Below are 25,522 nucleotides of genomic sequence, written 5' to 3'. Positions count from 1 at the left end.
CTTAAGTGTGACAAACATGCAAAGGATATGTAGGATATGATCAATGCAAGTAAGCAATTTATCACTACTACTGCTGATTCATTAATAAAATAGATTTATTTGAAATGCAAATGGTTCTTTTTCTGCTGTAAATTTGCAAACTCGTGTGAAATTAATGAAACAACCTTTTTTCCAAAATAAAAACGACAAACTGAAATGAACATATTCTGTAATCTGGTTGCCATAATTGTGTTCTCTGCAATAGTCTTCTAAGCCAGTTGGCCATATGGGAACCCAGCTTGAGTCAGACACAGTTGGCTCCATCATAGGACACCTCCTTTTCTCATGAAATGGATAATCTAGGATGCTGTTAAAAAAACAAAAAAAACTACAAAGTAAGAACTGAAGATGTGCAGCGTCCTGGTGCTCACCTGCTTGAGTGTGCGCCCCATGTACAGAGGCTCGGTCCTTGCCGCAGCGGCCTGGCCTCGGTTCCGACCCATGGCCCATTTGCTGCATTTCCTCCCCCTCTCGCTCCCACATTACTCTCTTTACTCTCCTCAACTGTCCTGTGTAATGAACTTAAAAGGAAAAATAAACAGTATTTTTAAATACCTCAATATTACAAATGAATGTGTTCCTTGGCTCATGACTCAGCACAGTGCAAAATTTTAAATATAAAAGATGAAACGGGAAATTTTGGGGAATGGGATTTGGCTGAATTCCTACAATAGTTCAGTACTATCACATTCATTAAGATGGGACAAGTACGCAGTCATGCAAAACAAATAAATATATAATTAAAGTGGGATATTTACCCTCTGTTTTGGATTGTCACAGCCCCATTTGCTGTTTTAAGAGAAGCAATAATGCAGGAGAGAGGGGTTTATGGGGGGGGGGAGACATAAACTAATTTCAATTTCTAGTTTTTGAATAGTTTCTCTTTGGTCATTGCAATTTATTGTTGTAATTTCAATTATGTTTGTACTTGGATTTGTTTTATTAAAAAGGCCACCATTAAATAACATGGTAGTAGAATCTTCTTGGGCCATGACTTCCTTCCTATTCAATGTTACTGTAATCATGTATTAGATCTTTATTTTAGAGCATCATTTCCAATTCCCAATGATACCCAGGTATTAACATGCTGTTTGCATAGTAATATTTGATTTATCTGAAGGAATTTTGAAACAATCCAAAAGGGACAAGGATGGATCTGTCAGTATCATGTAATGAAAATGTATATTAATGTATAATTGATACAATGTTAAAACCAATGATAAATTAGTTTTTTTTCAGTTAATTTCAGTTACTTTGCTTAAAATACAATACTTTCTCTAATCATTGTATAGTGAGGGAAATAAGGTAATTTAGAGCATGGCACAGATAATGTTTCAGAACAGATAAAAAGTCATTCTTATACACCTGTAAAAGTGTAAATGGACTTGAATGTGGAAGTGACAGAATTTAACGACAATCTCTTAAATGTAATGTTATCAATCACCATTAGGTGGCAATGTATAGCTATGTCTTACAGTTCGAAGTCCATTGTTGGGTCCATACCTCCACACCAGACACAGGAGGCCAGACCAGGTGGGCCCCTCACAGCTTACAGGTACAAATAAAATAATTTCTCTTATTTAGGAGATACCCTTTCATACACTGCACAACACTGACCTGGGCACTGATTAAATGCACAATTGTGAGTCATATTTTTCATATATTTGTTTGTACAGTCTCAAGAAGACTGAACAAACCTAGTAAAAACAGGCAATTAATACATAATTAAACATAAACTAGTTTATGTTGATCTGTTCCAATTGATAAGTCATTACCATACTGACTGAGCACCATGGAGATTACAACAGGATACAGGATACCAAACTTTTACGTGGCTATACCTCTCTCTCTGTCTGTCTCCCCCTTCCATCTCTCAACAGAACGTATAGAGTGTGTGTGCCCCCAGAATAGCCTGGTATGTGGCTGACAAAAGAGAGGGTAAAGAGAAGAAGGGAACGGTAGTGATTGGAGAGTGAAATGCCGAGCAGAGAGGACGAAAATTTGGTGAGTGGCAAGTGCTATTGTAGCTAAAGTGCAGAAGCCTAAAGCTACAAGGTCAAATGTCAAAGTGAAGGTGAAAGGTCAACCTTTACTCTCAGGAAGCCCACCCAGTGAGAGTTACAGATAAGGGCGGTCAGAGAGAGCATTGAGCCCTAGGAAATAACAGAAAGGTACAAGAAGGAAAGGATGAGAAGTAAAGACAAAATGCAGCGTAGGTCAAATCAAATAAATAAAATACAAACGTGAACCAAACACATGCATTCATTAAATAAAGCAGGTGCAGGCAAAAACATCTGGAAAGGAAAGGAAAGGCAAAGGCCATCATCTGTAAAAGTGCAGGTGGTGGATGGGTAATCTTGCAATGCAAGAGGGGCACACGTTCAATAATGCCTCTGTCTTGATGGGAAAAGAAAATCTTTTGGGAGGTTCTCGCCAAGAAATGTTGGGCTAGATACTGAATGAACAAATTAGCTGTGTGCTTGGTAAATGAAGCTAGTTTTCTATTGGAACCTTCCATTGTGTTGTATCGTGGGGGTTGTGTGTAGTTTTTTTGTTTTTTTTTGAGGTTGCATTTGGCAAAAACATGGGATGCACTGTGATTTCATTGAAAAGGGCACAGGAATGCACACAGGAATGCCCCTCAGAGTGTTTGTTGACACTCATGACCAATCCGCTCTCAGATGTTGACAAAGACGTTTTGTTGGGGTTCACTCGGTTCACTCCATGGTGAAACACGGGGAGCTGTGAGGCTGTCACACACGATATCGCGACATTTTAGACCTGAATGGAAATTGGGGGCCCTGGTTCTCAAGGTGGCCTCGTGACCTGGGTACTTGATCTGGATACTCAAATCAATTTCTGCTGTGTTTTGTCTCCTCTCCTTTTTTTCCTATAAATTACAAGCCCCTCCATCTAGCTGAATGGCGAACGCTCACTGGGTGTTTTTTTTCTTCTTTACTTCCTTTCATCTCCATCTGGGGGACCATGAGATGTTCTTGTCCCCCCGCTTGTTGTGAGATGTGACAGCGGGGTCCATTCAGCGAGAAATTGGCTGCAATTAGTGCAATTATGCTGATTTTCACTTGTGTCTCATGCAGAACAGAGTTTTCGCTGTGCACAGAGACATCTCCAGGAAACTGCTGCAAAACAAAAACCCATCAATCAACAAAGGCCGTGAATGAAAGGCTCAACCGCAGATAACCGGCATTCCAGGACAGCATTTAGTCAGCTGTGACCTGTGTTGCGATGAGGGGCATGACTTCTAGAGCTTCACTGATTTAGGGGAAATATGCAATAAAGCCGGTATGAAAAGCAGATGGCCTGCATGGCAGTGGTGGATGCATAACCCATACCGTTAGGTCATCTGTGAGGGGGGTTACAGAATGAGAGTGTTCAGCTCACATCTAGGGATGTAGCAGAGGGTAAACCCACTCAATCTCATTTACCCAGTTCTTTGCAAGATGTATTTAAGAAATCCACAATTTGAACCATAAATCATGACAGTCACAACAACAAAAAGAAAAAAAGTTGGAAGAGGGTTGGCTGTTTTATGGGAGAAAAGAATAATTCCATCTTTAAAAAAAAAAAATATAATATGTTTTTTCTGTAGCTGTTTCCCATTGGATGATGACTGAGGTGGAGGTCACGGTTTACCCAACTTTACATTGGTATGTCTATGTCAATATTGGCCGGGAGACTGACAAGGCTTGCATTCAACAGCAGATCTCAAGGTGTGGGACGGGTGAAGCAGTATTCAAAAAAGTAATGCATCCACTTGTTAACCAGTGGACATTTTAAAGCCGTTTGTGTGCAACAGTTTGTAGCAACTAATAAAATGTGACACACTAGAAAACATAGTGTTGATGGTTAGGACACAGATCTGTTGTCTCAGTAAAAAAATATTAACTCTTCTGTAAACTGCAAACAAAACAAGTCTAGAATCATACATTTTCACTGGTAGTGTCAAAATTGTCGAAAATACCATAAGCTATGTTTCTCTACACATTTTTAAAATTATAGCATGTTTCCTGATGTCAAAGTAAATGTTTAATCATCACAGCATGTTTTGATAAATAAATGTACCTCTTTTACACAATGCTTTGGCAGTTTTATTTCTTTGATAATAATAATAATAATAATAATAATAATAATAATAATAAATAATGGGGCAAAAAAAGAAACAATGTGTTTTTAAAATTACTCTATTCCGGTCGTTGACCTTTTTTCTCTATTTTTCTCTATTTAATATCTAGGATTATGAATAGCCTAATGCTAGACCCGCCTGGGTTAAATAGGATTAAAGTGGGGCCAGGGTTAGATTGGGGTTAAACATGAGGTCACGGTTATGGTTACTCCAAATGCACCAATCTATAGATTCAAACATATTGTAACTTTTAGTGTCGGTTTGTTGTAATGCCTCCTTGCTTTGGAAGTAGACGCATTGACATGAACATGTAAACTGCAGAATATACAAACAGTTTTAGATGTTTCTTTTGTAAGAATAATATTGAGTGGTATGACAATAAAAAATAAAGAATAGGTTAACTTCCAGGCAGCTATTCTCCATTTTACCCGGGGGCCATTATGGAGTGAGCCCTAGAAGCTTGCCCCCGAGTGGATCCCTGGCCCCCAGTTTGACCCCCCTGTGCTGTGTCTGGTCGACGGGCGAGATGAGTGTCTTTAAGACCCAGCGGAGCTCGGCAGGGAAACCCCGCGGCTTTAGTTGTTTCTACTCTCCAGAGTGTCAGCTAGTTATTTGTGGGGAGGCGCTGTAGCCATTTCGCCACATGAAAGCCCGATGAGCTGAACGACCAACATCCGAGTTGTTTGCGGAGAAGGGAATTCAGCTTTGAGGAGCACCGCGCGCACACACACGTACACGAACTCGCGCGCACAGACACGTACACTTCCTCCTCCTCCGCCGTGGAAAAAAAAGAGAGAGAGGGGGACAGAGAGAGGGCACACGAAACGCAAACTTCCAACTCTCCCATGTGGAAAGCAGAGGTTTGAGGATAAGGTTTATTTTTTCCTCTTCGGGGCTCCGTTCCTTCCCCCTCTCTCCCTCTCTCTTGAAGTGTTTTTGCCCGGATAGTTGTGTGTCTATGAGAGTCTTGCTCGCCGAGAAGAGAAGTTTGGTTGTTTGCCTGGTCGGCTGAGGAGGAGGAGGAGAAGAGTCGGGTTAAAAGTGGGGGAAGATGGTCCGCAACGCCGCTTGGAGAAGAAGCTTGCTTTGCGTTGTGGCGCTCAGTCTCAGCTTTGCGTCCCCGCCGTGCAATGCTCGGATTTACACCAACCACTGGGCAGTCAGGATAGCCGGTGGAGCCGATGTGGCCGAGCGGATAGCGGATAAATACGGCTATAGGAACATGGGACAGGTAGGTCGCCTATTGCTCCATCAAAAGTTGCCTCCTTTTTGTGTGTCTTTGTCATTTCTTGTTTTTGACAACTCTTTCGGGCATGTCATGGTGGTTATCATTCCTTTACCAGAAGACAAACGACACCAAGTCATACGTCAATGGTCTGAAGTCCTTCTGCTACCTGAGCCATGAACCTTCTTTGTGAATCCTAACTCAGTCCTTCTTTCTGTAGCTCTCGGTCTCTCAGATAAGAAGAGAGAAGCTGCAGGGAACAAATGAAGAAGACTGAGAGAGCAGGATGGCACAACAGGTGCCTCTAGTCCTCATTGTGTGTCCGCGGATCATGATCAGTTTGCGGACTGGAGCCACAGAGAGCTCACTATCAGCCTCAAAGCTACAGCAGTCTCATGTGCTTGGTCTTTTTGACACACAAGTGAGACAGCTAGTGCTGTTTGGTTGGTGGTCTTGGAATTGACATCAAAAGGTATACAGTTAAACAGATTCCCATGTCGGTCCTTTTTAACACTGTACATCTACTGTTTGAGTCAAAAACCTCAACTGACTGGTCCTGCTTTAGTTTACTACTTGCCAGCATTAACTTTTTGATTTTAAAACTTGTTACATTACATACATTACATGGAAGAAGAGATGGCGATTTGAGTGTTGCACTTCTCCTTGTGAGTGTAATCTCAGTTTAGCCCATAACTAGGCCCACTGTTGAGTTATGCTTAGACCTTTTTTTTTAATGAATTCTTGAGTAGTTACTTCCATACATTTTTGTCAGTAATAGTTAAGTTTTTTTCTGGGTGTCTTAAGTAATGATGAAACACAGCTACAAGATAGAACGTGTTAAAATTGGAATGCCATTGTTCATTGGAAAGATCTGAGCCAATATTTAAAATCATCAAGCATATGCTTGCACCTACAGTGTAAGACCCTACAATTTCATTAGATCTGACTCTCAAGGCCAAATGTGAGGGCCAATACTAAGTAGAGTCTAAAATAAATCCCAATCACAGCTGTTAAAATATACACATACAGTGAGGGGAAACACCGTGTGAGATTTTTTACGTCTTTACATTATGTCATTTTATTAATTAACAGAAGTCTGCACTGATCCAGGAGGAGATGTTAATTGGTCATTTAAAGATGTGTTTTGACAAAGTTTTTAAAGAGAAATCCTGTGTCCTTTTGTGTGGGTAAATGAAAAATAGGCCACACAAACATGGACCCCACACACACACACTTGTACACACAGAGTATCGTGACCGAAATACGTGGGTAGTTCAAGCCTGCACTTGCCAGTGCTCAACGCAAAGACAGCGTGGAAAAGAGGGGGGCATTCTGACAGGTTGTTGTGAGGTAGCCTAGTCAACAGCTATTGAACCCCCCCTCCCTCCTCGCCTTATCCAGCCCGCCCACCCACTATACTCCCCAGAGAGCAGGCCTTAATGGCCTCGTTTATCCCCTCTCTTTGACGGGAACTAATGTGTGGAGTCCCCCCCCCCCCCCCCCCCCCCCCCCCCCCCCCTTTCCATACCAGCCCCCCATAGGAATTCCCTTGTGGAGTGCAGTGTCGCCCCCAACCCCCACCATTCGCCCTAATTTCCATCTCAATATGGAGCGTTCATTGGACTTTGACACCTCATAGACAAGAGTTTTACTTCACTTCCTGGTTTTCGGGGTCAGCTAAAAGCCGCTCCCATGGGAGCGATAACAGCACACTCTGGTTTCCTAATGTGAACTTTGACATCCCCATCATCAACCCTCTCCCTCTTATATCAGTGATGTATATGGAAAATGAATTTAAAGTCCTTAAGGGATATAAATTATAGCAATTATTTTTGCAGTTTAACACTGCTGTAGATTGCAAAGAGACACACTTCAATCACAAGCAATATACTTTAATTGAATTAAACATGCTGGACTATTTGTAAAGATTTGACTGTTTGTGATAAATGATTTAGGGATAAGACTGCTATGTGAGAAGAGGTTTTATGTTGTGAAGGGAGGCCGAGTAGTTAAAGAGAGAAAAAGGGGGATGGGTAGGGAGAACATGTAACAGAGGGACAATATAGTCTTCTTGACAGGGGTGGAAAGGGAGAACAGACAAAGATAACCACACACTGGATGAGATGGAGGGAGAAGGGACGATAGATAGACGGATGGATGAAAAGAGTTGGCATGGAGTGAGAGAGCACCTCGTTGGGGAATTCTGGGTAATCCTCTTAACCATGGAGCCCCCTTCCCAGACTAAGACAGTGGCCCAAATTGAGTCTAAATCAGCTGACAAGATCCTAGATGTGGATATCTGTTCAAACTAGTGTTTTGAAGAGATGGGAAAGGACTTTGAGCCATTGAGAGGGAGGGCGATGATCTATTGCCAGACATGGACAAGAGGCGGTTGCATCAGTTACAAGTTATGAGATCATTTAAGCAGGTTGTACCGATCGTTACTTCTTCAAGGTATTAGGCCAACTGGGTGTTGTTTTTGGAAAATACCTCACTCATGCTGATCATTTTTACCCACGCTAATCATACAGTTTCTGTGATGACCATTAAAACAAATCAGTATTTAATTTATTATACTTTTTGGCTTGTTGATTTAGCTTGAGTTGATAATTTTAATTCTTATTTTGGGCCAGTTTGTTTACATATTATATGGTCAGAGTGATAGCGATAACAATTCAGTGCCAGTTTGCCCCTATCAATTCTCATTTGTATGCAAATGCTTGTCAAGTAAAATATATAATTACGTTAGAAAGAGTTGCCTATCCTTGATGTCACTTTATAAAATTTAGCTGAAATAAGACTATTGCATCTGCTCTGCGTAGGAAGAATCTACTTAGTATCTGAACCACACTTATTCAGGCAAAACTTGAGCTTGTAGTTTGGGAGTCTGACCCAGCTATGACACACTCTGAACAATTTTCCATGGGGAAAGTCTTATTGCCTTTTAGCAATTCCTGGCAGAATTACGTATCAAGTGACATGGAAGTGTTTCACATGTGTATCCAGTGACAAAGTATGTGATGTAAGACATTAATCACTTAATTGCAAGTGGTTTCACTTCAGAAATTTGTTTCAACATAATTCCCAGTAACCAAAGGTTATGCTGAAGTTGTGGTTCCTCCTGTGAGTTATTGCTTTAGAATGAAAGTTTGGTTGACTATAAACCCTAATCACATTTTTGTCATAACTATAACTGTAACAACTCAAGCCAACAGTTTAGGAAACTCATCGAATATGAGATGAAGTACAACCTGAAAAGGTGTTGAAGATAATGATGTGTCTTTTGCCTGTATAAGGGTACTTACCATTTTTATTTTGTGTATCACTGAGGGGGAGCTGCAGAAAAATGTCCTTGGACAGCTGCTGTCCAATGACAAAACTTATTCTATTCTATAAAAGTTGTGAATTTCAAAATGTCACTGCAATTGGAATACATTAGTAAACAACAGACTATGGATGGCTTTAAAAAGAGCAGTGCAGCATTAGTTTAGACCTGGGCTACTGTTTTTTTTTTTTATTCTGTGTGGAGAGCTTTCCCAGCAGCTCCCCATATGGAGACACTCCTAGAGGGAAGGGTGGCCTGCTAATGGCAGTGCAGATGTTGGGTAGATTAAATAGGCAGTGGAAGCACGATATGTTGAGACCTGTTTGCACTATGAGAAGCATCCAGTATCCATCAGTAACCAAGTATGTAGAATGCTTTTTAAATCAGATTATTACCCAAGACATGCGATGTGTGCTGCATGTTTAGCTAATGTTTGGTGTTTGCTGAAAGATGATCCAGCAAGGCCTTTTGCACTGTCTTGTTTCTCATTTTATCAGTCTGGAAGTTGGAGAATGTGTGTATGTGCATGAGCATTGAGCTGAAAGCTGATCTAATGTGTTCTGTGGCGGTGGAGCTCAGCCATGGATCAGTGACGCATCACAGGACCCTTGGCAGCCATGACAGTTTGATCATCTGAGGGATTGTATGGTCTTTATCAATTATTAAAACTAATCACCATCCAGCAGCTTGCCGTCTGCCTATCATTTTCTGTCTGCGGATTATCTGTCCTCCCCATCTCTCTGTCACTCAAAGTCTTTGTTGTATATTTGTCTGACTTTCAGCCTGTCTTTCTGTCTTTTTGTGTCTTTGTCTGTTTTTGTTTGACTTGTCTGCCCTTTCTGTCTCACCTTTTAGTCAATGTCCCTTTGTCTTTTTCTCTGACAGTTTTTAAGACCTCAACAAAACTTTATGTATGTATAGAAGAACATGGACATTCACATACCATCATGGAACATTGTAACTTTACTACTTTAGGAAAATAACTTTTAAAAAAGTACTTTAAAGTATGTTAAAGCACTCACAGAGCAGAATAAAAAACACAGTTTTTATAGTTACACTAATGAGTTATGGTGAGGTAGAAAGGGTCATGAAATGAATACCTTTCTTAAGTCTGTATATGTTTTGCAGATTGGGGATCTCAAAGACCACTATCACTTCTTCCATAGCCGGACCATCAAGAGATCTACTTTGTCCAGCCGCGGTCGCCACAGTTTCATCTCCATGGAGCCCAAGGTAAGCGTACTGTACTTTTGTGAATGACAGATTTAGAATCAAAAATAGTTGACTGAGCATGCTTTTCCTGTGTATTTAAATGGTACTGGAGTTTGAAAAAAAGAATATAACTCAAGGTACACATACTAGGTTTTCCTACGAGTTTGCTCAGTTGTCTAAAGCCCCGTTCACACAATCATGGCAAACCTTAAATTATCTAGACGTCGCCCGGTGGAGCTGTATGTTGGAATGCAAATGTCTGAAACAGTTAGATCCTACATCAAGCGCTCTTTTACCTGCCTAGTCTCGTACAAAATCTGTGTTGATCACTTCAAGCCGCTCCAACAAAACCGCAAAAAAAATCAAACATCCAAGGGTCAAGAAGGAGAACTCTGGACTATGTCGCAGCCGGATTTGTTGGATATTGCCCGGAGTTCCTGTGTGAAAACGGCTTTAGAGATGACTCTGTTGTCATCACGTGACCTAAGTATGTAACTCAGCTTCTGGTGAATACCATGAGGGTCCGGATTAAAGCACTAGAAAAAGTAAGGAAGTAGACGTTGAGTTACAATTATTTTTGTCAAACTACATTATCCAGGCTATAATTTGAAGACATCTTGCCAGAGGTTTTTAGTAGAACTTTAGACAGTTAAGTCTAAAAAAAATACTTTCCTTCAAACCATTTGCTGATTTCTTCATGGGTGTGTTCATTTATTTGATAACGGTATCTTTTATTTATGAAATATGCCATTACGCTATAATCCTACACTTTAATTTCCACAAGTAAATTCATCACCATAAGATCTCTGCTGTATTTGACACACAGGCCTGAAGAATGTGTGGAATACATTTTACACACCAACTCAGTTGTCTTATCTTTGTTGCAAGACCTGAGACAAGATACACATGGGTTATTGCAGGGACAACGTGTTTATGAGAACAGAAACTATTACATTGCAGGATGTTTTCCTGACATTTCACGCTGTACTGATCGTAGTCCTGACAACTGAATTGTGATAAATGAGATCTGTTCTCCTACTTTTTGATTCCACAAACCCAGAAATGTCATGTTTGATGGATAGGTTTAGAGGTGGGAGATTTAATATTATATAAATACAATTTTCCTTGAAATAAAAAGAGAACGGCTCATAATGCTGATTCATTATATTTATTCATTTTTTAAACCATCATGTTTCTGTGAAATATTTTCAGAATCTACATATCCCTTTTTAGACCGGGTGGTGTCCCAGAAAGAAGCAGAAGCCAATTAATTGGATCTGTTAAATCAAAATTCAGTCTAGTTTTTCCATTCTAAGCACGGGATTCTTAGAAAAGCCCTGTTCAAGAAACACAAGTTAACAGAAAGCCATGTCTGCATCCATTGCAGCTGATTCCCCCAGAACTAACCTGTGGAAGGTTAACACAATCTAAACCAGAGGTACCAGACTTAGTTTCAGACCCAAACTCTCAACAAAAGGGCAGAACTGGTGCCACAGCCTTCCAACCAAAGTGACATTTTTCTCCAATGGCATCACCATATTACATTATGGCCAAAAGTCAGAGTATATTAAAAAAATAATCTGTACTTTAATACGGTTTCTACCTCACCATGGTTAGATTGCCTTAACCCTCCTGTTGTCCTTGGGTCAAGTTTGACCCCTTTAAAAAATGTCTATATCTGAAATATGGATTTCTTTTTAACAAAATTACCACAAAAAATGGATTGGATTCCTTACAATGCTCTTTGCAAATACAATTCATCACTTTCATTCCTGCCGAAAGTCATCTGTTCGTTCCTCTGATCTTAACTGTTAATCAAAATAATTCATAATTATGCTTTTTTAACTGAAATATTAGGTATAATTACATATAAAAAGGGTTATTAACCATGAATTCCAAAAAGTAGTGTAAAACTAGTTGTAGTAAGGTGGTGTTAGTAAAAACTAAAAAAAAAACTCTGAAAAAGGGATGGAAATGTCAAATTTTTGTCAGTTTTTGACCTAGGAGGACAACACAAGGGTTATTAAATATATAATATAGGCTTGCAAATGATCACAGTCAACTGAGCAATATGAACTGACCCTTTTAAACTAGAGTTTTACCTAAGGTAACCCTTACCCTTGTCCGGTGAGTGCTCTTCTCATCAGTGCACCAGGTCATCAAACTCTGGCTGCATTATTAATAAAGCCTGAATCTGACACCACTCTGAACTCCATCAAAATACACCGGACAAGTTGCTAATTTGTCGGGTGGGGTAATAGTCTTACAGTTTAGTAGTATATTTTTTACTTTACTGTTTAAGATTGATGTGTATTGAGTGCTAAAGTATATATTTAGTATATAAGTATATATATTTTATATATATTTAAATGGGATTCAAGGGCAAGTCAGTTTGTGGAAATGTCTCGTTCTTGATGAGAAAACCTAACCTAACCGTAGAATATTTCCAGTTTCACACAAACATTACTTGTTTTTGTCCACCTGTTTGATGAAGTGGGTTACTTTATAAAGCAAGCTGGGATCTTGATAATGAAACGCCCCAGATCCATTACAGTGAAATTTAAAATATCCCATTCATGTATATATTTTTGAAAAATATCAACTTCTTGGGGATTCAGGGATTTAATCCAGCAGCAATGGCTTTGGGAATGTGTGAGTTTTCAACAGTTAATTCAAGGGCATGCAAGTCTTTTTCTATCTGTGCATGCACATGAATGCATGCTGAAGAAGTATGTATTCGAGTGATTATTAAAAAGAAAGGATGAAATGGGAAGAAGAAATAGTGAGCCAAACAGAATGAAAAGATAAGACAGTGCTACCTTTTGTTTCCACTTTTCTTGTTGTCCTCTCATCTCCTTGTTTCTGTTCAATTCTCTTTCCTTCTCTACTTTTTTTGGTTCATTACGTTTGTTTTGTGCACCTGCTATCCTTATCTCTCATGTCTTTTGTCTTCCTGGGACTCCTTCTCCTACCTCCTCCTTTTCACTGTTCCTTTCAGCGTACTTGTCTCCCCCCCTCCGTCTTTGGTACTCCTGCTCGAGCCTGACACTGGGCCATGGTGGAGGAAGGTTTGTGTCCCGATGCCAGCTGGCTGAGAGACTGAGATTTTAGAGCACTAGATCAGAGAGGAGAAGTTAAAGGACAGAAAAAGGAGCTATTACATCAGAAGTAGAGTGAAGAGGAGCTGAAGAGAGGAGGGAAGAGGGGAAAGATGGATTAGATAAATCAAATAAAGTCAAAGTGGAGTGGGAAGGAATGGAGCTGTCAGTGTTTTCCCCTGACTCGCCATGCTTTCAGCGTAATCTGTGAGCGGTCTGTGGGTTTGGGATCAACATGACGGCTAGTTTGGCACCAGCGTAGTCTGGCATGCTGCTAATGATGTTTTGTAATAATGACAGCGTGTGTGTTTGTGTGAGTCAGATGGGTGTAGCGGTGCCATGAAAGACGCGCCATGAAAGACGCACCCTGCCATCCACAGTACTCATTGGCACACATGTTACCATGGTGATGCAGCACAGCACAGATTACCGCTTTATGGCATCCGCCTAACTGCAGTGTCACTTGCCTCTCAGGTCAAAGACCACTTATTTTTCCAGGGTGGTGAATGACTCTGAGCAGGCAATTGACCCGGAGAGTGTGCATTTTCCTTTTTATAGCTGCATGATTTAAGTTTTTCCAAAAGAAAATACAAGATTTTTAGCTAACTGACTTTATAATCTCAAAATGATTAAAAGTTTTTTTAATTTTAATCTTCAAATAAACAAACTTTACATTGCAAAACGACAAAGTTATAGAACAGATGTTTGTACTTTTTTGGAATTATCAGTATACATGTATATTATTTCATTAGGGTGTATGTTAGGTAGGTAATGTTACTATAAGGACAGTTGCGTAAGACAGTTGCGTCTTACATTTACATTGGAAGTTTGTGTAAAGCTTTCCCTTTGTGCATCACAATCCCTGTAAACCAATTTGAGAAAGATAAAGTGATAAAATATACTGCGGCAACAATTTAAACGGCATATACAAAGCTATTAATGAGGAGATCTACTCTTTGCAGCACTTAGCTTGCACCTTGCACGGCTATGCTGATGTACGCCCATGTCTCATTTATATTGGGAGTTCCAGAAGAATTTAGACAGCCAAAACCCTTTTTTCTTATTAGTTTTTTGGTGTGAAATGAGTTCAAGTATACTTGGTCTGCTTTGTTTGAAATCTATTTCCAGCTATTTCAAGTTTACTGTAAACAGCAATTAGAGTACTAGAGTGGTGGTTTCTCCTTTTTATAATGTCCTTTTGAAGTCTCTGCAGAGATTAGTAGAGGCAATGAACTGGCGTTCTGTTGCAGGAGCTCAGTGCTTTCAGACAGATTCACTTACAGCTATTGCGAGACTCTTGTTTACTTGAAGTCATTTATCCAGACATGTGCAGGAAAACTTAGAGACAGGTGTGGTCCGCAGCTGAAACCTCGCTGGGACACAGTGAAATGCCAAATGGCTGTGATGCCAAAATTAAATTTCAGTGTTTTGTGATATTTATGAGTTGCATGATTCTAAAAGCCATGATCCCTAAGGAATTATTTGATCACATAGTAAAACTACTTAAATGAGCTCAAATCCAATTATTATTATTATATATTTTTTTATCATCATCCAAATACCTTTTAGATATCACTGTATTCATGAACATGTGTGGAAGACGCTCAGATCATCAAGAAGACAACACAGACGGAGCTTGTGTACCTGTCAGGACCTAGGGGAAATTTGCATGCGCACAGGTTCTATGAAACTCCACACAGACCCAGGTACAGATTTCCATAAAGCCTGGATGCTTGTGGGACATTCTGCCAAAGATTCCTGAATCAGTTTTTGCCTTAAATTTGTTTAACAGATGAACCATTAATGAGTCGACACCCTGAGAGGAGCACCTACTGCTGGCCAGCACAGCACCACAGGGCTCAAACCATCTGTGAAAAGTTGTGCGACTGTGTGCTGTGTTTGGGCTGAGGCTCTGAATTGCACTTAAAAAAGCAGAGGAACTGCCTTTTTGTGTCAGTCCAAACATTGTTGTGGGTGTTCAGCTTCACTAGCCAGTTCTTTTGCCTGCAACTCAAACAGCGTCTCAAAAACAGCAGTGAAAGTGGATCAATTTGTTCCCATTTGTTCTATTGAAGTGAACTCTTCCCCAGTTTCCCCTGGTTACTGACCCAGCCAGCACGAGCCACCTGCAAACCCTTACACAGAGAGCGAATGAGAGAGAGGAGGGAGGAAGGGGGTTGGAATGGGAACAAGAGAGACAGACAGGCAGGCAATTTCAAAGAAAAATGGGCATCTGCGGAGAAGATGACCTGAAATACAACCGAGAGACGGCAAGAAAGAAGCAGATAAGGGGGAGAGCTGTGGAAAGTAAAAAAGTAAGATAGGAGAAGGACTTGGAGTGGGAGAAAAGGGAAAAAAAGGTGCTAGCTGTTACAGGTGCTAGCCGATCATTCATCTGCTCCACCAAGCTGGAGTTGAAAAAATGAAGCCGATCCAATTTTCATGCCTCAGAGTCTGCCAGAAAATTTGCAGTGAGACATGGGCAAGTTTTATAGGCAATAACGGCAATATTGTCTTTGGATAGGGATTGTCAAACATAATACAAAAAACAGATAACCACAGGCTGTTACCAGTGAGTGATAACAAAGGATGGCATTGCACATGATTGTTTAGAAAAACTGTTATTAATCTGCCTCTGGTCATCCTGCGAGTAGAGGACAAAAGTGTATTTTTTGAAATATCCATGATCTATGTAAAGAAATGCAAAGCCACATATATTAGCCTTAGCAGTATGTAGGGAAAAGTAGGGAACCATTTTAAATATAACTATAAATTATTTTTTGTTAGACTAATCGTGGCAGACATTAAGCATTGAACATTTCAGAGGACATGGAACAGTAAAACACATGCACATTTTATCCATGTATTTATGTATTTTTAGTTTAAAGATCTTAGATCTTATTACAGACATACAGTGTGTTCTCTACTTGTTTGTTTTCCCTCTGCCTTCGTACTTATATTAATATTGTCACAGTTTGCTTGAATAATTTTCTTTTGGCTTTAGAAGTGGTTTCCCTCTGCTTATGCTCCTGAAAACCAAATAGTGCAGCTGTTAGAATGAGAGGTGTGAGAACGAGGTGTGTGAATGGCGATGATCAGTGAGAGATTTTTACAGCATCTACCACTGCAGAACTGCTGAATCTGTTTTTAAACTATTTTACATGGAGACGGACACCATAGTTCTCCTTTACAAATTTAGTATCCAATCTTTTAATCAATCTTCACCGTTTTAATTCTGACGTTGTTTTCAGAAAGTGTCACTAAAAGCTGAGGAAAGCTTACCATCTGGACCAAACTGGTAGGTAGATGAACAGTTCAGTGGCTCTGCTTCTGCAGATAAAACCATACATTAGAAGTGCTTTATGACCCTTTTTATATTCACTACACTGAGTTAGTATGTAGAATATGAAGTGTGTAGCAATAATAATGCCTGATACTTCAATCATCCTTAATTGCTTCACCTACCACCTTAGGAAGGACGGAAGTCATTGTCCACTACAAAGCAGCAGCTGACCGAGGTTGTTGGGTTCTCGGTGTCTTGCTCAAGGACCCTTCAGTAGAGTGGATATTTGTGAGAACGCAGATGCATGAAACTTCAAGTTCTTCGGCAAAGCGTTCATAAAGACATTTGAGGTGAAAACTATGTACTAATTGGGATACAACTTCAGCAAAATCACTTTTTTTTTTCTCCTGCCATGTGTAAAATCTTTGCTCCGTCTAGTCTATCTGTAGAAGAATTAATGGCAAAGAGGATTGGGAGATGAGAGATTGTGGTGCATTCCTTAAATTACCAAGTTAAGGACAAGAGCGGTTGTAATTTCCCATTTTTTTGGGATCAATAAATATCTATCTATCTATCTATCTATCTAAGTCGCACTGCTGATCAAAGATTTAGGTTGCCGCAATGCTAATGAATGCAAATTGTAATGATACACCAGTGCTTTTGCACAGACACACACATGCACAATTCCTGATGACGGCGGTTGTTCTGGGGCTAATAGCGTGTGTAAATGGTTGCTTTGAAACGGATGGTCCTGACAGATCTTACAGTGAAATGAGGTGAGACCTCAGCAGACGGAGGAGCACCAGGCTAAAACAAACTATATCACTGTGCGTTTTACTCTCTTTTTTTCCTCCCTTGTTTGGCATTTCTTTTTCTTCCATTTCTTGCTCTCTTAAAAGGGAGGTCTACACTCTTGAGTTATTAAGTTTTGTCATTTACAGAATTATATTTTTTCTCTCCCTCCTTCAGGATCTATTAAGAGCATACATACTTGAGTTATTAAATCAGTAATGTATTGAATTGATCATCCTCCCTTCACTTGCTGTCTTTTGGTCTCACTTGCTATTTGTTTTCACTTCTCTCCTCTTCCAGCTCGGTCTTTTTTTTTATTGACTCTCCTGGGACTTGTTCTCTTCAGCTCTTTATCACCTCTTTTTCTCTCGTCTTATCGTGTCTCTTTGCCTCCCTCTCCAACTCTCCGGAGAGCCTGGCAGATTATTTCAGTGCATGAGACCAGATAATCACTCTGCAGTCATTATGTCAGCTTTTCTCTTCTCCTCTGTGTCTGCTGGAGCTGTATTGATGCGGAGAAATGCTTTGTCTTTGCAGTCACATGTTGTTCACCAAAGCCTCATACATCTGGATCTGGCAAACTGAGCAACAAACACCTTTTCAATGTGAAAAACGGTTCAATTGATTAATCTGTTATTAGTGTAGTTTTTTGTCTGTACGTTATGCATAGGCACTTTAAGTTCACAGTAGATAATGTGCTGATTGTTTCAGGAGAAGTGCACATTATTTACAGTGCGGTAGCTTGTTACTCGTAGTAGTAGCCAGGATGCTACTGTAGCCTGTGTAAGTTGTCACACAATCATGTTTATGTGCAAAGTTCAGTCTGAAAAATCCATAAATCATTTATTACAGATATATTTACATCTTAGGATGCTCTCATACAGCTTGCCACATGCACCCTCTGTGTTGTGCCAGTTTTGTGCCTGCTAATATTTTAGTTTTTTCATCATCACTGCTGGTACATGTACACTTCTCCATGAAGTCTTTTTAGACAGATAAAGTCTGCACAACTTTAGCTAGACTAAACACACAATTTCAGGGTTTTAAAAAGAGGTGACCATGGCCAAGCAAGTGGGTCCAGCCCTCATGTTCAGATCCAACGATGCTGATTTTGAAATCGGAAAATTCCGTCTGAAAGTGGAGCGAGATTCCTGCCAAGGAATGCCTTGCGCCTTGAAGCGAGCCCATAACATTTGAGAGATTGATGTTACCTGAGAGACATTTATGTCTTTGGTGCATATGTGTGTATTAGTCTGGCCATTTTGCCGACAGGGAAAAATGAACTGATGGAAGGAAAAGAAATGTGTCTGCTGCAAAACTCTTGTAGAATAACACAGAAATGAATAGAAAGTTCACCTTTTTATACGGCTAAAAAGCATACAGTATATAAAAAATCCAATCCATATGGCCTGAAGTTACTTTCGAAAATGTTTGTCTTTGAAATAAATTCACATTTACAAGCAAAAAAAACTGCATTTCTATTCATCATTGATTCCATCCACAGTTCAAAAAGGAGTCTGGATTCATGGTTCAACCTTGAAAAAAATTAAATTCTCTCTCTGTGTTGTCAGTCTGCGGTGGGTGGGGCGTCACAGTATACTAGCCAAATCTATTCTCTGTGTGTTTTCTTCATATAAGGCAAAGAATGGGAAATATAGCCACTGTTCACTTTTTTGTTGCAGCACCCATCATTTAAGAACCTTATATTTCCTGAAGATTGTGTGGAACCATGAACAAATCATTTCAAAGAAGTCTTTAATGAAATTACACCTGTTGACTGATTGTACTATGTGTGAAGTAATTCTACTAAGGTGTGGTATTACTTAATGCTTACTCAGTTTTTGCTAACTCATGTGTGGTGTGTTTTAGGTGGAGTGGATACAGCAGCAGGTGGTGAAGAGGAGGATCAAGAGGGATTACAAGCCAGTCCTGCCCTTTTCTCTTACGAGCCCTGCCCACAGCAACCCCGACCAGAACAACATATTCTATACTGATGCCAAGTGGAGCAGTATGTGGTACATTGTGAGTACACTGTATACTCTTTCAGAATAATTTCACTCTGTTTTTTACGTTTATTGCACCAAAAGAAGAATATCACAAATTCCAAGGCAATTGAAGCCCAGTATAGCTCAGAGTTTTTAAAAATATATTTCTCAGAGGCTTCTGTGCTTTTCTTTGCCTACATTTATCAAGTTTGTGGGTCAAAGGTGAGCCAAGGTCATGGAATGATCCTGATTACTCCAGGGTCAGGAGAGCTGAGGGATTTGTGTGTTTTTTTTTTTTACTGAAAGAATGGAAAAGCCATAGTGATGACATTTGTGCATTTCCTCAAAGGGTCAAGCGAAGAGATTCTGTTTACTCACAAATATTTGTCACAGGAAAGTCCAAAGAAGTGGAAATATAAATGTCGCTGTGTTCTTACATTTCAAAATTGTTTCTCAATCGGCAGTGCTATGCGTGTACCTGTTCACGCACATACACTGAAGCACACACTCACACAAAGTACACTCAAATTCACATTGCAGAGATTTGCAGGCTTATCACAGGTGTTTGCATACACCCTCAGATCATTGCTCTTTTAGTTGTATGCGTGTGTGTGTGTTCATGTGCATGTGTGTGTGCATGCTCTGTCAATTGTTAACTTTGTATAGATAACTCTGAATACTTTGACCAGAGGTTTTAAACATATTTTTCTAGCTGTAGGACAGAACTCTCTGAACATGATGTGTTTTTCAGGTTAACTTCAATCACAAATAAAGTAGATAAATATAATCAAAAATGTCTATCCATTAATCAGCACAAAATTGTCAAACAACTACAAACAAAACAAAAATAAGACTATTTGTAAAAATTTGTTTGCCACTAAAAAATAAAACAAATACGAGCTTGTGGTGTTATTGAAAATAATTTGCAGTAAATGGATATTGTAAGCAACATTTACATATGTTGTGACTGGTTAAGAGCTGACTGAGTGAAAGTTAAGACATAAGATGTTACGGTTTAAATGTAAAAGGTCTGTTTTTATATAGCGCTTTTCTAGTCTCAACGACTACTAAAAGTGCTTTTACATAGCACAGGAATCATTCACACACATTCACGCACTGTGGCCGAGGCTGCCGTCCAAGGTACCGATCGGGAGCAACTCGGGGTTGGTCAGTCTTGCTTCGACATGGGACTGTAGGGCCAGGGATCGAACCACCAACCTTTCGATTGGTAGGCGACCGCTCTACCACTGAGCCACAGCCACCCGTTTAACCAAACTGTTTGCCTGGTTTATTTGTGACAGAGTCTCTTTATGAAAAATGGTAATGCTCGGACTTGCTGTACGTTAAATGGCCATTTCGTTATGTGGGCACAGTCAAAATGCTTAAGTTGTGCATCTGCAAGATGCTGATGTGTTTGTTTTGGTTTCCCCCCTGCTCACTTCTTTATGACCTCTCTTCCTTCATCTGCTGCCACCGTCTCTCCAGCACTGTAACGACGACGTCCATAACTGCCAGTCGGACATGAACATCATGGGGGCGTGGAAGAGAGGCTACACGGGTAAAGACGTAGTGGTGACCATACTAGATGATGGCATCGAGAGGAACCACCCAGACCTCTTTCAGAACTACGTGAGTGTGTATGTATGCGCGTAGGGCGGCTATTGGTGTGTGTGTGTGTGTGTGTGTGTGTGTGTGTGTGTGTGTGTGGTGTGTGTGTGTGTGTGTGGTGTGTGTGTGTGTGTGTGTGTGTGTGTGTGTGTGTGTGTGTGTGTGTGTGTGTGTGTGTGTGTGTGTGTGTGTGTGTGTGTGTGTAGATGACATGCTTGTCAGTGTACATGTACCTATGTGACACTCTGATGAGTGTTTATCACAAAGAGCTGAGGTGTTAGAAATGTGTTGTGTGTGTGTTCAGTCGTCAGACATTATACAGATTTACCTCTTTTTAACACAATTTAACTGCGTTGGAGGTTTTGGGAGCTATAGAAATGTATTTGTAACCTACTTTGTGTGTGTGGGGCTATGAGGATGATCTCTTTGTGGAAAGGTATTTCTATTTAGGTCCTTTTTAGCATCTAACTAAGCCGTGTTACAGAAAGCAAGAAATTCATGTTACAAAAGTCATCTATAGTGCGATATTGGTGGTAATTTGAATCAGATAATCGTGTCATGGTTTACATTTTAAAGGAAAAGGTTCCTCAAACCTGTGGGTATGCTGTGTGGTCATGTTTATTTGTCTGTGGTTACATACTTCTACATACCATGTGTGCATGCAAAGGTGTGTCTACATCAGACCAAGGCCAGATAGTTGGAGCAAGTTCTTGGCCTGAAGCAGCAGGTATGGCCATCAATCAACCATGCAGATAAAATGATTCACACCCTGTTAGACAGCAACCAGCGCTGCTGTTATTAGCTACTCCTAATGCCTGGATTTGTTTATGCCGAAGGGTGAGCGGCCCAGCAGATTGAGTTTGCTCTGATTGCATTCGATTTTACGAAACTGTTGTGAATGATGCAAATGTGAACTGTTTGATTGGGTTAGAGAAACACACACACACACACACACACACACACACACACACACACACACACACACACACACACACACACACACAACACACACACACACACACGGGCAGCAATGAAACCAGACACCCCAGGAACAAAACCTATCTTTCTAATGATTTACATGTTGGAGGTTTTCTCTCCCCTGACCTCTGTGTCTCCTCTAGGACCCTCAAGCCAGCTATGATGTCAACGGTAACGATATGGATCCCATGCCTCGTTATGACGCAACCAACGAGAACAAGTGAGAAAAACAAATCTATACCAGAACTAATGGGACATAAATTCAAATTTAAGGGTTAAGGTAAAAATTGGATGTGGCTGTAGTGTTTTGGGGTTACAGTCATCAGATGTTTTTGTGTTTTTCTAATTTATTTTTACCAAAAGCTCTTTGCCCCAATAAGTTTGTTTTTTAAACCCTGACCTTGTTGTGGGTGCAATGAGTTAAATTAGTGTATTTGAATGTGAAATTTGTGGGTGGGTTGTGTTTTTTTTTGGTTGAACGAGTGTGTGTATGTGTTTGTATTTGAAGACAAAAGAGAGGCGCTCTTGTCCAAGCACTTGTCTTGATTTTTGGTGTGTGTATGTGTTTGGCTGCAGCAGCCCAAGTGCCTTTGGCAGTGGCTCAGTCCCCGCTGGTAATGCGTTGTCTTAAAGAGACATGAGACCTACAGATGCAGCTTAATGAGCTGGTTTCCCTTTAAGACTGAATTTGTAGATGTCTATGATGTTATGTGTGTGATCAGAAATCTGGTTTGCTCTCTTTTACTTTCATTACTCTTCTTTTTTTCAACAAAACTAACTTATATAATTTACAAACTGGAGGTCATTTTAATATAATAAATATGAAACAGAGAGTGCATCTTCTATTGCAATAGGGAGTCTAATGGAATAGATTTCAAAGGTTGGTGCGTGGTGGCCGGCAAGTTAAAACTGGTCATCATGCCCGAAAGGCAAGAAACAAACCGTCTCTGACTTTTGCGGAATGACACTAACCTAAGCTACATCTGGCAAACTGCAGATTGTTTTGAAACTATGTGTTGTATAGCAACAAGAATGACTTAATTCTTGTCATTTTTTTCAACCTATTGTTGTTTATGTTTTAGCGGTGCAAACAGCTTACCCACTGCAGATTTCAAAGGACAATATGACAAAAATTTTGGAAACTCCTGTTATGCCTGAATAAGATGTCCTTTTGTTTAGGGTTAGACATGCAGCAAAGGGCCTCAGGTTGGAGCAAAACCCTGGCCCGCTGCGTCGAGGACAAACCTCCATAAATGGGCGCCCGCTCTACCAACTGAGCTATCCGGGCGCCTGATGAACTTCTTCTGTCATTGTTACCCTTCTGTTACATTACAATTGTAATTTTTAAATGTTGGTCTCCAGATAAATCTGTGAACTATAAATGGTTGCCAGTGGCCTACCATATTAAAATCTGTCTGGGAAAACATTTAAAAAATTTTTACTGATTCACAAAGAACCAACAAATATGTATTTTTTTTTTACATTACTTGTTGAAGCAGGGACAAAACAAACAGCTATAAAAACATGAGTCATATGTGAGTGTAGGGGGATGTATTCTTTGAAACTTTCAGGAAGTTTAAGAAATTATGTTTTTGCATGAATAATTACTCTGTGAGTGTGTATTGTTTTGACTGACTATTATCCATTGCACAAACATTATATGGTTCTGGTTTAAAACCGAGAGAGATCCCTTAGTGACTGTGACACAGATGTGTAGAAAATGGAAAATACAGGCAAACAAAGACCGTAAAGGTGGCCAGGCAGTCAATTTTATGGATTAGTGGAGTGAAGTGAACTGAGTGAAGACTGTTGAAGCGTTTTGCAAGACGGAGCCTGCATTGGCTCATTAACTGTAAAAAGGGGGTCTATAACTGATTTGCAGCCATTGAATATGTTATACTTTTCTAACCTTTCTGTTGAAATGTTTAGCTTAGCATTACGACTTGTAACAGGGAAACAGCAAGCCAGGCTCTGGCAAAAGGTAAATCTCTAAAATTGATGTAGTCTTTTAACAAATTTGTTATTTAGTAGACTAGCTTAATATTTTTACCTCTGGACAAAGCCAGGCTAGCTGTTTCCCCCTTTGTTCCAGTCTTTGTGCTAAGCTAAGCTGACTGGCGGTACCTTCATACTTACTGTGCAGAACTGTATAGAAGTGACACTAATCTAACTTGGCAAGAAAGTGAATATGCATATTTCCCAGAATGACAAAGTATTCCTTCTCACTTGTTTGTACTACTCTGATTTGAACTTTCTATAGTTTTGGAATAGATAGGTCCTTTTCCCTGCACAGCTTTAACACTGTGTAAGCAGCACAGGAAGTTAAGCTAAAGTAATTTCGTCAGGTGAGAAGAAAGGTTGAAAAGCACTGGACTAATTTCGTGAGAAGAACCTGGAGTGGTCTTTTGCATTTTACTGTGCATTTGTTTTCCATTCCACCAGCAAATAGGACAGTGGAGGATTGCCTGAAAGATTTTTGGTGAAGAAAAGTAAAGTGAAAGATATATAATACCTCCTTTTTATTTGATTTAATAGTAGTAGAAAGAGATGCCCATTTTTTTAATGAAATTGCCAAGCATGTATGTTGCAGTATATACACCATAGCTAAGTGAGGACAGTGATACGTCAATATTTTTTCCCACCATTGATCATGTTGTTAACTAAATCTTATCCTGAAATCATCAAGTTACGGTGAAACAGATTGTACTCAGTCTGAGTGCTTCCCTGGACTTTAAAACTTCCCTGTGGTTTGGATAGCTAGATGCTAGGTTTCCATGGCAGCGGTCAGAGCTGTTTCTGGGGGGTGTTGTGATGCAGATGTTCTCTGCAGGAGGTGTGTGTGTGTGTGTGTTGGTGTGTGTGTGTGTTAGTGTGTTTGTGTCGATACAGAAAGTGGTATTTTTGAGGAGGCGGCGCCCAAAAACATACTTATGTTTGTTTATGCTGGTTGCTGACCCAGGCTGATTGTCACCACTGCAGTTAATGGTGGAATGTTACCCTGTGTGTGTCAGTCATTGATTTTGTCTGTGCATGTGGATGCTGTATTGTACAAAAAGTCATAAAAGGTCCAAACTGTGCCTCTGTTTGTGTGCTCATTTTGCAGCCATTGGCATTGAGGAATGTTGAACTACTTATTCTTCCCTTCTCTGTTTGGCCTGTGAGGAAAAAGCAGAAATTACAGAAATATTTAGTGTTTTCTACATATGTAGCACTTACTCTTGATGCAATCCTAAACAAAATTGTTTAACAGTAATGTACTCATCTATCTGTGAAAATGTGTGTTTACTTGCAAGTGTCCTTACTTTCCACTTTAAAACAGCCTGTTTATCTGGTAGTTTGTGTGCTGTCCTCTCCTGCTTGTATATACATGTGAGTTCTAGATTTGTGTAATTAGCTACTCATTCCTGCTCTTTCCTCAGACACGGGACACGGTGTGCAGGCGAAGTTGCTGCAGCCGCAAATAACTCTCACTGCATTGTAGGAATTGCATACAATGCCAGAATAGGAGGTGAGTGATATTTGTCTAGTTATTATTCCAACAACTAAAATTAACTAAAATGAACAGTCTTTTAAGTTTGTTTTTGTGTCACTAGTTGATCCTTAGCTTAGGTCCCACACACTATTAAGATGTCATGGTGATTTCTGAACCCATGCATGCTATTGCAAAAATTAAATATACAACATGTGATAGGAGCCTGTAGAAACCTATATAGAGATCTTGTAGAAATTAGCATATTAAAGAAGAGCAAAATATTTTAGTAAAATGTAACTTCTAATGGTTGTCTCATACAACCAGCTGTTATGTGGGACAAGCATACTGAAATACTTGCTAG

General features: G+C 39.9%; 1 protein-coding gene across 3 annotated transcripts in view; it reads left to right on the top strand.

The window, feature by feature from the left end:
* Positions 1-4,749: 4,749 nt before the first annotated feature.
* The window catches only part of pcsk5b (proprotein convertase subtilisin/kexin type 5b), a 73,756-nt gene continuing 52,983 nt past the window's right edge, over positions 4,750-25,522 (top strand). The window contains exons 1-6 of one of the 3 annotated variants that reach the window (XM_032516303.1): positions 4,750-5,414; positions 9,862-9,966; positions 18,988-19,140; positions 20,589-20,732; positions 21,833-21,909; positions 25,109-25,197. In XM_032516303.1, coding sequence (XP_032372194.1) covers positions 5,235-5,414; positions 9,862-9,966; positions 18,988-19,140; positions 20,589-20,732; positions 21,833-21,909; positions 25,109-25,197 — 748 coding nt within the window. In that variant the 5' untranslated portion in view covers positions 4,750-5,234. The remainder of the gene's footprint in view (positions 5,415-9,861; positions 9,967-18,987; positions 19,141-20,588; positions 20,733-21,832; positions 21,910-25,108; positions 25,198-25,522) is intronic. The other 2 variants (XM_032516305.1, XM_032516304.1) reach the window with 2 other exon arrangements.

The sequence above is a fragment of the Etheostoma spectabile genome, chromosome 5 (assembly GCF_008692095.1).
Source record: "Etheostoma spectabile isolate EspeVRDwgs_2016 chromosome 5, UIUC_Espe_1.0, whole genome shotgun sequence".
Classification (NCBI taxonomy): domain Eukaryota; kingdom Metazoa; phylum Chordata; class Actinopteri; order Perciformes; family Percidae; genus Etheostoma; species Etheostoma spectabile.
The sequence above is the reverse complement of the archived record's forward strand: the minus strand, read 5'-3'. Positions and strand labels throughout refer to the sequence as shown.